At 38.4% G+C, this 14,353-nt stretch overlaps 1 protein-coding gene across 3 annotated transcripts; it reads left to right on the top strand.

Annotated features, from left to right (window-relative positions):
- The first annotated feature begins 431 nt into the window (after window positions 1-431).
- CBX3 (chromobox 3) lies at window positions 432-11,086 on the top strand. 3 transcript variants are annotated; one of them, XM_060156975.1, is made up of 7 exons: window positions 611-701; window positions 1,876-1,927; window positions 4,689-4,740; window positions 4,823-4,965; window positions 6,405-6,567; window positions 9,281-9,375; window positions 9,727-11,086. In XM_060156975.1, exons 4-7 carry the CDS (start codon window positions 4,829-4,831, stop codon window positions 9,851-9,853), a joined length of 522 nt encoding a protein of 173 aa, XP_060012958.1. In that variant the 5' UTR covers window positions 611-701; window positions 1,876-1,927; window positions 4,689-4,740; window positions 4,823-4,828; the 3' UTR covers window positions 9,854-11,086. The 3 variants fall into 3 exon arrangements, with proteins under 3 accessions (XP_060012957.1, XP_060012956.1, XP_060012958.1); XM_060156974.1 differs by lacking the exons at window positions 611-701; window positions 4,689-4,740 and adding an exon at window positions 432-450; XM_060156973.1 differs by lacking the exon at window positions 4,689-4,740 and having other exon boundaries at window positions 569-701.
- Window positions 11,087-14,353: the final 3,267 nt, after the last annotated feature.

The following is a 14,353-nucleotide window of genomic DNA, read 5'->3' as shown; positions in this document are numbered from 1 at the left end:
ACACTTTGATAATCTCCCCCCACCCTCGTCTTAAAAAAAACCTAGTAGCCTTCTCTACTGCCTTTTCCCTCCCCCACCCCTCCTCCTCTGCGCGGAGGACCGACTCGGCCCCTTCCGGAAACACCCGAAGCGGCTTCTAGTCAAAAAATTACACTTCACGCTCCACCAACCCAACCCTGTCCAACGCTTTTGGGGTCGACCTCGCGGGTAGTCGAAAGGAGCGCTCGTTTTTATTTCCCGATTTCCACCCCCGCCACCTACCCCCTGCGTTCGGAGGCACCCAACCCTAGGGGCAAGGAAGTGGGCGGAGTCCTGTTTTGGCGCCAGCCACTACTGCTGCAAACCAGGAAAAACCTCCGCCGAGACTTCGGTCACGGCCCTCAAACCCCCCCCCAACCTTCCCTCTCCCTCCCCTCCCTCCGGGGACCACCAGGCGCCACGCCACGAGCGGTAAGCGCCACCGTCGCCACCCCCTCCCCCTCTCCCTCCCGGGCTCGGGCTCCCGGCGGGCACTGCGCGGCGCGCGCCCACCCCGCCCCTCGCGGCCGCCGGGCGTGGGCGGTGCCACCTTCCCCTCCCCCCGGCGGCGGCCCCGCGCGCAGCTCCCCAGCCCCCTCCCCTTCGGATGTGGCTGGAGCTTGAGGCGCGCAGGGCCGGAGACGGTGCAGACCCGGGACCCGGAGCAGCTCGGAGGCGGTGAAGTCGGTGTCTTTCTTTTTCTCTAGCTTTCACTCGGTGGTGTTGCTTAAGATACCATATGCGCCCCAGAGGCCCCCAGTTCCCCCGCTTCCCATCCCTTCCCCGCCCGACCCTGAATCAGGAGCTGGTGGGAAGGAAAGGAGAAGCGAACAGAGACCCCGCGGCGGGCCTGGCGCTGGGCCGGCGTCTGTAGTTGGTTTAGGGGACGAGACTCCTCCCCAAGGTTGAAAGCTGTGGCGACAAATGCCTTATTTCTAGACAAAGCGCATTTCTTTCTCCCCTCCCCCATCCCGGATCAAGAAGAGGGGCTCTCCTTCCCCTCCCGGCCTCGGTCGGCGACTTGGGCCTCCAGGGAGGGCGGTGCATTCTCCCGTATCCGCGCGGCCCGATGTCCGGAGGCTGCGGCGGGCGCTCCGTTACGTGGTCGCCGCCTGGTCGGAGGAGGCGCGGGCCCCGTGGCGCAGTGCCCTTGAGCCCCCGCGCCGCGGCCTTTGTTTCTCCCCGCGTGTGCGCTGACCACGAGGCCCGCGCTCCCGAGGGGGGGAGGGGGCGGGGCGGGGGCCGGGCGCTAAGGCCTTGTTAAGCCGAGTGGGGCAGGGGCTTGAGGGGAGCGGATGAAAGTGCAGAAAAGAAGTGATTTGGTTTCAAAAGTGGCACGAAATGGGACTGGAACATCTCGGTGTGTTTTTCCTTTAATTTTTTAACTAGTGATTGGAAAGGGAGGGTTGCTAAGAAGAAACCAGGTTGGGATTACATTACATAGGCGACTCTTTGGACTGTTAAGTGTAGAGGAGAAATACACAATAATTGGTTATTGTGATCGTTCGGGCAGTCGTTTGATTTTGAACCAAACTATTTGGCCATTTTTTTAAAATTCTGACTATGGTTATAAGTGGGATTTGGACTGGGGAAAAAAATTGTCTATTTTTTACCTAAAGCTTTCTCGGGTACTAACGTGCCCGGTAAGGTTATCTAGGTACACTTGGTTACAACACTGATATACTCTTAGGCATGTATCACTAGTTTGTGCAGAATCTCAAAACTGCTTCTCTGTGGATTTGTGTACATGTTTGATAACGTGAGTTACCTAGGTGGGGGTTGGAATCCAAACAAAGCTTATGTTTAGCTACTTTTTTGTGTCTTGCAAACTTTTTTAACTGTCATGCATTTTTCTAGTAATAGCTCTTCAAGTCTGCAATAAAAAATGGCGTCCAATAAAACTACATTGGTAAGTTAATGACAACCTAAAATATTTAAGGATCTAACACAAACTTTTTCTTCAAAAATTATAACTTTGCATCTCTGTGGTTGAGAAATTTACATCCATATATAGTTTACAGTCCCTTCTCTCCCCACTGTTATTATGGGGAGAGTTAGGAGCAAAAAGGAAATTACTATATTGAGATATTTATTGACTTGGTTTAATAGTGTCTTGATTCGTTTAGGGAAACCTAATCTTGGGAGAGTAGCACGAAATAAATTTTTACCAAGTATTCTTATCTTGAAATAAAGATACAAAAAGTTATTTGACCTGGAAGAATGTTAGAAGCATACACAGACAAAGCAATAAAGCCCTTGTTGATTGGCATACTATTCTTGAAATCACTCTACTGAATTCTAGAGAAAGCAGGTATTTTCAGCATTGCCCTGTTTAAAGAACGGTTACCTTGTACGCTTAGATGGAGACAAAAGTCATTGAATGTTTCGAATTGTTTTGGTCACTGTCATATTTCAGACTTGCTTATTCTAAAATACAGAAGGGTCTTTAAATCATTGCAGTGTGGTTTTTTTAATACACGACATGAAAAAACATCACACATACGTCCAGGAAAGAGGAAACTAGCTCTTCTGCATCTTCTCTCCAACAGTTTTCTTAAACCCACAGTTTGCATTCTTAGGCTTCATTAAAACTTCTGTAAACCTGTAGACATGTATGTATTCAGCCATGTCAACTTTGGAGTTTTAACATAGTCATTGGAATATTCACATAAAAATCACGAAATTCAAAGTTATGGTTCCCACGGTATTTAATTCTAACACATTGCGTTAATAACAATTGCAAGTATATAAAGGTGAGTGTAAACATCTAAATAAAGCAAAATGGTTTTGGTTTGTGTATTCTCCCCTTGAGTTTTGCAATATAAAGGGCACTTTGGTGATTTTTAATTTGTTTCATCATTAGATTGCACTTTAAAGTCAAACATCCTGAGAAACATTTAAATATAAAGCCTGTCTGATGGCATAATTTATTCCCATCAAAGCCATCAATGGAAAAAGCACAAAGCATAATCTGTGCTTCCTCAGGATTGAACTGTCCTTCAAATTTCATAATCAGTAAACCAAAATGTAGATAATTAAATTGGTTTTACAATCACCAGTATCAGAAGTATTGGATGGGAAACGAAATAGCTGTCCCTGAGACTGTGAGGATGAGTATAGATACAGAAAGCAAATAGATGCTTCTATTAAAATTAAATTGCTTTGCATACAGTTTGATAGTCTTCAGAATCTACCTAACTCTGCATTTTAAAATAATTTTGTTAGTGTTGTGAGATAATGTGTGCTGTAATTTAAATGGGAAAGTGGGTGGATTTTCTTTTAAAAAGAAAAGGATGAGCATTTGAAACTAGTTTATGGGTGCCATAGTAGTAAATACTTTATTTCTTTGACCAAATTTTTTTTAGCTTTCATTTTCTGTGTTTGTTTTTCTTTTCCTGTTTACCCTGTTAGCCTCTTAGTTTCATGGACATACTTTTTTTGTTTTTCATTTAGGATCAGTGTCTGATAAGCTTTGGTCTATACCAGTTTTTCTTCACTCTTTCCACTACCACCATCATTACCTTCCTTGTACTGTACGGAGGCAGAAGGCTATTTGACTGGGTGCAGTACCCAAGTATCTTGACTAATGAAAGTTATAAGACCTGACATGGGGAATGGTATCCAACAAAATCAGGTGTTTGCTGCATTATTTAAGTTTCAGAGGATTTTTATTTCTTACATGTGTGTGTACACCTCTAAATGATTATGTATTTTTAAATGTCCTTTGCAGTCTTGAGGCATAGCTGTTAATTTTTCTGCTTACATGCTTTAGGAGGGATGACTTTAGTGACTGAGCAATTAATTTTTTTTTTTAATAGCACCTGTTTTAAGGTGAAATGATTCCAAGATGAACATAACATGTGGGATTTCCCCCCTTAATCTCTTAATAACCATTTCCGGGTTTTTTTGAAAGTTTATCCATTTTCAATAACAAATCTGTTTTGAGTTATTTGTCTGTTGAGCTTGGTCTCCTGCTTCTCTCAAAGAGTGTTATACCAAAAAAAAAAAAATCTAACCTAAAAACTTGTAAGTTAGTTTCATTGGCTACCACTTTAGAGTCTTTCTCTTGAGAAGCCAAGAAAAGGATTTTTTCACATTAGATAATTAAAATGATCCAGCATTTTGGCCTCTTAAAGTGACAGCATTATAGGTTTGTTCCGAGTGGTCAGTGACATTATGTGCAGAGATTATGGGGAAATGATCTTGTCCTTTTTAACCTATTTATGGTCTCATTCGTTGACCCTGCAATTGATATCAGGGTTCTGAACCATGTTTTTGTTCTGCAGTTCTCTTTTCTCTTAAATTGTCGAGGCTTTTAACATCGGTGTTTCAATTGGGAAAGGGGGTCTTAGTGTTTGGGGGCTGTAGTTTTAATGGGTCTATGGTTCACTAATAAGACCTGTCACTACTAGTTATTCTCCTTTGTATCATTCTCTAGTAGTTTCTAATAGTTGTTTGTTGCTGTCCTGTGGTTAAAATGAGTGAAAACTCTACAAAAATTGGTCTTGTAGACTACATAGAAATAAGACCAGGAAAAGATAAAACAGTGCTTTCAAAGAATGTTTTTGATTGTATTATTTCAGTGAAGGGTGGTGGGTGATAGTTTTGAGTTAAACCCACAGAATCAAGAATTCCTTTATTTTATTATCTGTTAACTTTTACCTTTTCAGAAGGTATCTGCTCTGGGATATAGAAGTGGAAATTTAGGTGTCAAATGCAACGGTAATATAAGTACTCTAGCCTTTAAAATGTACTGAAAAAATCAAAAAAAGACATTTCTTAAATCTGTCTTGTTTTGTTTTAGCAAAAAATGGGAAAGAAACAGAATGGAAAAAGTAAAAAAGTCGAAGAGGCAGAACCTGAAGAATTTGTGGTAGAAAAAGTACTGGACCGACGTGTAGTGAATGGGAAGGTGGAGTATTTCCTGAAGTGGAAGGGATTTACAGAGTAAGAGATCTCAGTGCTTTTATTATATGTTTAACTGCACTTAAGTAACATTTAAAATTTGTTTTTAGTCTAAGATGTTTTTATCCATTTTCTGTAAGTTTCTTTAAATTTAAAAGCACCTTTAACCCAGGGTATCTTGTTTGAGGTATGTTTAAAAAGAGCCATCCATGTCTTTTGCCTGCAGTGGTAACCTAGCAGATTTGAGTCTAGTTGATTACCTTGGAGAGTCAAATTTATATAATATAGAGTACAGTTTGCTTTTTAATGTCTTTGGATACTGTACTACCAAGAATACCTAATGTACACGGTTTTCCTACAGAGGACATTAAAAAATAGTGAAGCTATGTAAGGTATACTCGTAGGTCTTAAACAGAAGTGCTCATCATAATTCAGATCCTACACTAGGTTTACTGTATCTTAATCTCTAAGAAGTAGAATCTGGGCATCAATAGACCAAGTTGTAATCAGAGGTTAAAAGTATCTTTCCTAGCATCTCTAAAATGATTTATTTCATTCTGTCTAGTTCTGTAAAGGCTTTCTGGATCAGAGCACACAAAGTTAGCAATCTTGTAACTAGTGGTGTAGGGTGATCTTACTTTCACATTTGGTAATTGATATTCATTTTCTTTCCAGCCCTTCTGAAAAACACATGGAAATGGTCATCTCTGCCATATATCAGGGATTGGCAGACTTTAATAAGAGTCACATAGTAGATAATCTAGGCTTTGTGGGCTTCTGTCACAGCTATTCAATTCTGAGAATGCAGTACAAAAGCAGCAATAGGCAATACGTTAAACAGATGAACATGGTTGTGTTCTAATAATGCTTTTGTTTATGGGTCCCAAAATTCAATTCCATATGACTTTTACTGTGACATTTTTTCCCCAACCAATTAAAAATGTAAAAAACAGTCTTAGTTTGCCAGCCATACAAAGGGCTGGATTTGACTTTGAGTTGCCAACCCCTGTTTTATATCACTTCCCAATTTGAGTACCCAGCAGAAATTGAAAATACTGTCTCACATTTGAGAGCGCCTCTGAATTGCTGTGTTTTAAAACACAGTATTGGAGGCCTTAACCGTAAGAACAATCTGATAAAGTAATTTGAGGTGGGAACCAGGAATCCGCCTTTTTTAAAGGCTCTTCCAGAGGAATTCTAAAGTGAGTTGTCCGCATAACTTGGAAAAATATTGGTTCCAGTTATTCTGCTAGAGTCAGATTCAGTTAACCTTGGAGGTAATAACGTTGCCCACTTAGTACGAACTGTGAAAGTAGACACAAAAGGAAGTATAGATTTCCTCAAAAGAATGTGAGGGGAGGGGGGAAATGATTAATATCTGCAGTACAGAGGACTTTTTGTCAGGTATGTATTAAATGGATCTGGATGATGGTGATGAACCATGTTTAATTGAATGAATTTTTTTTTTTAACTGAACACAGTGCAGACAATACTTGGGAACCTGAAGAAAATTTAGATTGTCCAGAGTTAATTGAAGCATTTCTTAATTCTCAAAAAGCTGGCAAAGAAAAAGATGGAACAAAAAGGAAATCTTTATCTGACAGTGAATCTGATGATAGCAAATCAAAGAAGAAAAGAGATGCTGTACGTATAAAACATTGGCCAGCAAACTGGCTTTTTGTAAAAGGATGACTTGATTTTTTAAATGCTTTTTAAAACTCAAGTACTTTAAAAATATCATTAAAAGACCTTTGCTAAATACTTAATATTTAATATTTGGGACAGAAAGGATAGGCATGGTTTACCCTACATTGTGTAAATGTCTAGTAAGTGCTTACACCACTTAAAATTGTGCTAGTGTTACTTTGGATAGATTGATGAATTTGACTTCAGATCAGACAATTTCCTCTGATCTAGACCAGTTGTCTTAAGTAAAAACAATACAAAATTGATCATTGAAAATCCCTTACAATACAGTGAAAACAATCTACATAGCACATTTTGATTATAGATCATTAGTGAGTGGTAGTGACCAAAACTTTGGCACATGATCCTTGTATTGCCAAACAGTACTTTGATTTTGAAGTATATAATCTTGGATAATAGTTTTTTTTATTAATTTTTATTAGCATAAAATGAGATAATTGGTTCATTCACTGCATGTGTATTTTGAGCCAATCTTTTCTTCGTTGATTTCTTTGTGGCTTTGAGCAAATTACATAAATCCTTGCTTTTACCCTCAACTTTAAAACATACTTGTCCTGCCTTTTGGCCTAACACGGCAATTTGGGAAAAGGTCTTGGGTCTGAATTACATCTAGGCTTAGGGACTAAACATACAATACAGATTTATTGATAAGGACTTTGGATTTAAAATTTGATCATTTGGGGCTTCCCTGGTGGCGCAGTGGTTGAGAGTCCGCCTGCCGATGCAGGGGGCATGGGTTCATGCCCCGGTCTGGGAAGATCCCACATGCCGCGGAGCAGCTGGGCCTGTGAGCCCAGCTCCAGCCTGCGCATCTGGAGCCTGTGCTCCGCAACAGGAGAGGCCACAACAGTGAGAGGCCCGCATATCGAAAAAAAAAAAAATTTGATCATTTGAACTAGATGCTAAGTACTTCGCAGTCCATTATTTATTTATTTATTTTTTTTGGCTGTGTTGGGTCTTTGTTGCTGCATGCGGGCTTTTCTCTAGTTGCGGCAAGTGGGGACTACTCTTCGTTGCAGTGCGTGGGCTTCTCATTGCGGTGGCTTCTCTTGTTGCGGAGCACGGGCTCTAGGCGTGCAGGCTCAGTAGTTGTGGCACATAGGCTCTAGACCACAGGCTCAGTAGTTGTGGCACACGGGCTTAGTTGCTCTGAGGCATGTGGGATCTTCCTGGCCCAGGGCTCAAACCCATGTCCCCTGCGTCGGCAGGTGGATTCTTAACCACTGTGCCACCAGGGACATCCCAGTCCAATAACTCTTAATGACAGTTCTGTCAAGATCATAGGTATTACCCTCATTTTTCACAGAAGGGAAACAGAAGTGAGCTACAAATTTGGTTCTGAACACTTTAGCAGCCAAGGCAAAAAGGTAACAATCTTAAGAATCAGTTGTAAGTAAATTGGAAGTCAACCACATGCTCAACAGAAGCACTGTTTAATAACAATAGTCATCCTGTATTGAGCCCTCGTAATGTGCCAAGCAGTGTTCTAAATGACTTAATTTGCTTTTCATATACTTTAAAATTTCTATGAAACAGATAGTATTAATTGTATGTATTTTATAGAAAGTGAACCTGAATCACAAAGAGGTTAACTTGCCCAAAGCCACACAGCGAGTGAAGGTTAGAGTCATCATTATAACCTAGGCAGTCTGACTCCAGAGCTCGAGGTAATGATGTGAAAAGTCTCATGGGGAGAAAGGATTTGTTATGTAAGCACTTCTCTTTTTTGGTCTCAAGCCCCCTTTACACTCTAGAAAATTATTGAGGATCCCAAAAAACTTGTTTATATGGATTATAACTATCTGTACTAACTGCATTAGAAATTAAAGTAGAAACTTACGCAGTTTTGTATATTCAGTTAAGAATGACGAATACTATTACATGTTATTCATAACTTTTCATGAAAAATAACTTTAAATGAGAAGAGTGGCATTTTACATTTTTGCAAATCTTGTCAGTGTCTGTCTTAATAAGGCATTAGTGCTGTATTCGATTTGCTGTGCTATGTTGTTTGGTGGAAAGATGCAAAGACAATCTAAAGTCACAGATACATGAAAAGAGGAGATCTTGCAGATAAACAGATACTCCAGAAGGTCTCAGGCATCCCCAGGAGTCCCTCAGGCCACAGTTTTGGTTTATACTAAGTATTTTATAACGTTTACTGTAATTCAGATTGATTACAATACTGATTAGTCTCATTTTAAAGTTTTTATTACTTTGCTGTTGATAGTTTCTGTGTGCTTTAAAAAATAACGTGGGTAATTTAGAGGATTCCTAGAAGTAATTTGAAATACTTTCAAGAATTTATAATTATTAATTGATTTAGAATTACCAGAAAAAGATTGGGGTTTTTTTCCTGCCTTTTGGTGTCTTTGAATGAAGAAAGTTTTGTCTGTTTTCTTAATTTATGATTCAGAATATTTTAGACATCCAGATTTGTTTTTTCTGCTTGTAAGTTTAATGGAAATTAATATGTGTTTTAGTACTAAGTATGGGCTCTTGCTCTGGTCATTTGTTTCACCATCAGAAGGTTTTTATTTAAAAGTTATATATCATGAAAACAAATTGGAAGTTAACATTGTTAGTTTGCTCTCTGAAAAAAATGTGTGGGAACATTTATGTAAATAATCATTTAACCTCTTTTAAATAGGCTGATAAACCAAGAGGTTTTGCCAGAGGTCTTGACCCAGAGCGAATAATTGGTGCCACAGACAGCAGTGGAGAATTAATGTTTCTCATGAAATGGTAAGTGTGTGGGTAATTTCTGTTATATTTTACAGTCAGAATAGATAATGTTTTTTTAAAACTTGTGAATTTTTAGAAAACATATCTACCTAGGTTTTATAAATAGTTGAGCATCATTAGGTAGAGAGTAATTATCTGCTAGAAGGATGATTCTAGTTACTTTGCTAAAGCAACAAGTGGCAAACTGTGGCCCGTTTTGGAAAATTAAGTTTTATTGGAACACAGCCACAAGTAACCACATAACCCTGAAGCAATACCTTTTGATTGAGTTATGATCCTTAAGTGAATGGTTATCAATTGACAAAAAACAGTTTAGACTTTTTAACTGAATTTTTTTTTCCCTCACAACAGGAAAGATTCAGATGAGGCGGACTTGGTGCTGGCAAAAGAGGCAAATATGAGGTGTCCTCAAATTGTAATTGCTTTTTATGAGGAGAGACTAACTTGGCATTCTTGTCCAGAAGATGAAGCTCAATAATTGTTTGCATTGCTTTTTATATATATTTATATATATATATAAAATCTGGTTCTTGGTTTTTTGATTTATTAGTGTGAAGAAATAACTACATTCTAATGAAAGTCAAGTTTGATATGTTCGTTTTGAAGTAGTATTGGGGAAGTTGTTGGGTTTTGGGGGGGTTTTTTGGGGGTTTTGTTTTTGGTTTTTTTGCATCTGTAGCACTGGTTACTTTGAACAAATAAAAGCTTTCTGTAGTTGCTTCCTTTAGCAGAAAAGAAAAGCAAGCTAAAGTTGCTTCCTTTAGCAGAAAAGAATAATATACCATGGTATATTATTTCCTCTGCATTAGAGAACAGCTTTTCTAAATGTTGGGGAAAATCTCCATAGTCATTACTCAATCAGAATTTAGAATTTGCATTTAACTCATATATGCCTAAGGACCATTCTGGGTTTTCTGTATGTGTATACATAAAATACATATGTAAATGGTTTGGGGTTTTTTTGGTTATTGTTTAAACACATTTACCAAAACAAAAACAGCCTTTCACAACCATGGATGAGCCCATGTTTCTGGGGTTCTATCATTTTGAGCAATATAAGAAATCACTTCAGCTTAAATTGAAAATTTAAGTCTTAACCTTTCAAATTAAATAATTTTGTAATTAATGAGACAAATTAAACAATTTAAATTGGATAATTTTTTAAAGCAGCCCTATCAGAATCTGCATCCATATCTACCATCATATAAATGCAGTTTTATATGTAAAACCTCCCTGAAAGGAAAATTTTATCTGTCAACCCAAATGAAAAAAATAGAAAAATTCTGGTATGTTTTCATTAGCCAAGCAAGACTTAGTTAAATGGACATTTAAAGCTTCCTCTTGGCAAACTATTCTAAGAAGTTGAAATCCGTGTGCTGTATTTAATGAAAGACTAATACATGCAATGTCTCAGACTTGTTAATGGAAACCTAATCAGATGGTTAGAGATGTTGGCAGTTTAGGATCTGCAGGAATAAATGAGTGAACAAAGTTTTCTAATCTAAACTTGACCTGCATGTTTTTTCAAACTTTACCCCAACCCATTCCTTACATGTAGGCTCAGTCTTCTCAGTATTTTGGGTTACTGGTTCAGCAGAAGCCAGGAAAAACAATAACTTTGTAGTAATCAGAATGTTATTCAACTGTATATTGTTTACTTTATTGTAAATACTGGTGAACAGTGGTCAATAAATAGTTTTATATTCCTTTATGTGATTGATTAGACTTTTTTTTTAATCTGATGACTTTATAGTGGGAGTAGAAACACATTCACTGTATTAACTTCATATTTGTAAATAGTGTGATATCACTAAGGCATTAGAGTACCTGTTTTAGATCCTTTGAGTTTAGGAATTTCAAGTAGAACATGTATTAACACAAAAAGGTTTTCTTGTTAAAATGAGTTTCAGGGGACTTCCCTGGTGGCTCAGTGGTTAAGAATCTACCTGCCAATGCAGGGGACACGGGTTTGGGCCCTGGTCCAGGAAGATCCCCCATGCTGCGGAGCACATAAGCCCGTGTGCCACAACTACTGAGCCCGTGTGCCTAGAGCCTGTGCTCCTCAACAAGAGAAGCCACTGCAATGAGAAGCCCACGCACTGCTACGAAGAGTAGCCCCTGCTCACCGCAACTAGAGAAAGCCCGTGTGCAGCAATGAAGACCCAACGCAGCCAAAAATAAATAAATTTATTTAAAAAAATAAGTTTCAGGTGATGCCTAAGAGGAACTTGTTTCATTAAAGTGAAATTTTGATACCCAGACTCTAGTTTGTTGAAGCTGCCATCTTAAAAAAAAACAGGTATTCTGATAGAACTGATCCTGTTGTGATATATTTCTTCTAATTTCCAAAATCTATACAGAAAAAAGGAAATCATCTATACTAAGCTGTTTATCAATTTTTTGTAGACCTAGCACTGCTCTCAACAGTGGGTTTGTAAATAATACAGAACCTTTTGTTCAGATCAGAAATTGATGACTGTACCTTGAATTTTAGCTTAGTGAGAGCATTTCTGGAAACTGTTGTCCATGTATTTTAATACCCCTTATGTTGTATCTGTTTCTTACTGGTGCTATAAAAAGTTGTCACAAACTTGAATGGCTTAAAACAACAAATTTATTTCTGGAGTCCAAAATACAAAGTCAAGGTATTGGGGCTTCCCTGGCAGTCCAGTGGTTGACTCCACACTTCCACTGCAGGGAGCACAGGTTTGGTCCCTGGTCAGGGAACTAAGATCCCGTACGCCATGCGGCATGGCCTAAAAATTTTAAAAAGTCAAGGTATTAGGGCTGGTTCCTAGAGGCCATCTATATTCCATGGTTCCTGGCCCCTTCCATCTTCAAAACCAGTATAGCACAGTCTCTCAACAAATTACTTCACCTCTCTCTACCTCAGTTTCCTCATCTATAAAATAGAGGTAAATCAAGATGAAATAAAAGCATATGAGACACTTAAAACAATGCCTTGTATGTGGTAATAACAATGTGTTACCTATTTTTAGTAGGGACACCGTAGGCTGTTGTATGGAGGTTCCCCACCTTAATCAGTTGCTGGGTATGAACACTTAAGTTGTTTGTAGTTTTTTGCTGTTAGATTAATGTGGTGAACATCCATTTCTTTGTGTCTTTTCAATTTCTTTCTCCAGTGGCATATAGTTTTCAGAGTACAGGTCTTTCATCTCCTTGGTTAGATTTATTACTAGGTATTTTTATTTTTTTGGCCATGCCATGAGGCATGTGGGATCTTAGTTCCAAGGATCTTAGATCAGGGATTGAGCTGGTGCCCCTTGCGTTGCTAGCACAGACTCTTAACCACTGGACTCCAGGGAAGCAAGGTGGTGAACATTCTTTTACATAATACATAGTGAAACTTAAGTAGATACAGATGGATTTCCAGAAATTAATGAAGTCGGCCTTGTACTGGTGTACGATTCTTCCATCAGTAGTCATTACCCCATATCCTTAGTTGTACTGCAGATTAATAATACTAAGACTGATTTTGTTGCCAATTCAATGGCATCTTGTTTTAATTTGCATGTCTGTGATATTTTTATTAAACATTCTTTTCATGCTTACTATTTGCATTTCCTCATCTATAAATGAATTGCCAATTTTACAGATTTTTTAATTTGTAGCAGTTCCTTATGTAATTATTAATTTTTTGTGTTGCAAATATTTTCTGCCAATGTTTTTTGACATGATTTATGACAACCATTTTGTCGTACCAAATTTTATGTGGTCAACCCTTGTCAGTCTTTATGTCTTCTGGATTTCATGTCTTGTTTCAAAATACCTCTCCCATTTTGAAGTTACATGGATAGTCTTTTTAAATTTCTTCTATTTTCATTTTCTTCATTTCATTTTTATAGTCAGGTCTTTAATCTGAGATTTTGTTGAATATGTTTGTGAAGGCTTCTGACTTTTGTTTCCCGAGATGGACATCAGTGCCTCTGAAGAAGTAGATGTGTAGGTAGCAGTTTCCCTAATCTCATGGATCAAAGATAATCATTATGCCACTACAAAAAGACTTGGCCAACATATAAAACTGAAGTTTTTCTTTTTCGTAAAAGGCCTGAAATGTGTTCAATACCTGGACAAATATTGGCATCGAGCAAAAGATAAAAATCTCTAACATAAAGCTGAATATGAATAGTATATTTGTATGTAACCTATATGATACATAGACCCTTTCATCTTTTGTTGAAAAAATGAATTTGTACCTTTGAGTATTCACTGATCAAGGAGAGCAGTGTTAACAGCTTAAAGCTCCAGTAGGTGATTTGGTATAATCAAGGAAATTGTAGTAGATGCCAATCTTCATAGCTTGATTCTTCTTATGGATGTAGTATCTCCTCTAAATGTGTTGCACTATTCAGATACATGACAGTCATCAGCATATCTGCTAATAGCGAATAAGGAGGGGGGATTTAGGGCTGTTGGGTTTTTTGGTGGGGTTTTAAGAATTTATATTACGTTAAAAGATTTCTGCAGGCAATCATGTCAGCTGGAAAATACAAAAATATGAAACTTCATTTGGAATCTTTATTTTCCCATTACAGCCCATGTTTTTACTGTAAAAGCAAACAGTATGAAAATCTCCATGATCACACATAAGAATTGTTTCATTCGTAGAATAAATAACAGTTGATGAATACTTTTTTATATTTTATTTCATTTATCCTCAAAATAGCCTTCTAGAGTAGGCATGATTGACCCCATTTTACAGGTGAGGAAACTAGGGCACAAAAAGGCTGAAGAAGGTCAAGGTCAGTTGTATGAACAAGAACATTAACTACGGGAATAAAGAGAAGGGGACTCGTTTGAGGATAGGGTTTTGTCCATAGTAAGTCCCAAATATGTGCTTGTAGAATAAAGTGGTTTTGGATATAAAATGAGGTGATGTGGAGGTCAGGAAGAAAGGGATCCAGAATGACTCCCAAGTATTCATTTTTTCTGGGATGGATGAAAATGTGATTTAGTG

The sequence above is a fragment of the Lagenorhynchus albirostris genome, chromosome 8, assembly GCF_949774975.1.
Source record: "Lagenorhynchus albirostris chromosome 8, mLagAlb1.1, whole genome shotgun sequence".
Lineage (NCBI taxonomy): Eukaryota > Metazoa > Chordata > Mammalia > Artiodactyla > Delphinidae > Lagenorhynchus > Lagenorhynchus albirostris.
The sequence above is the reverse complement of the archived record's forward strand: the minus strand, read 5'-3'. Positions and strand labels throughout refer to the sequence as shown.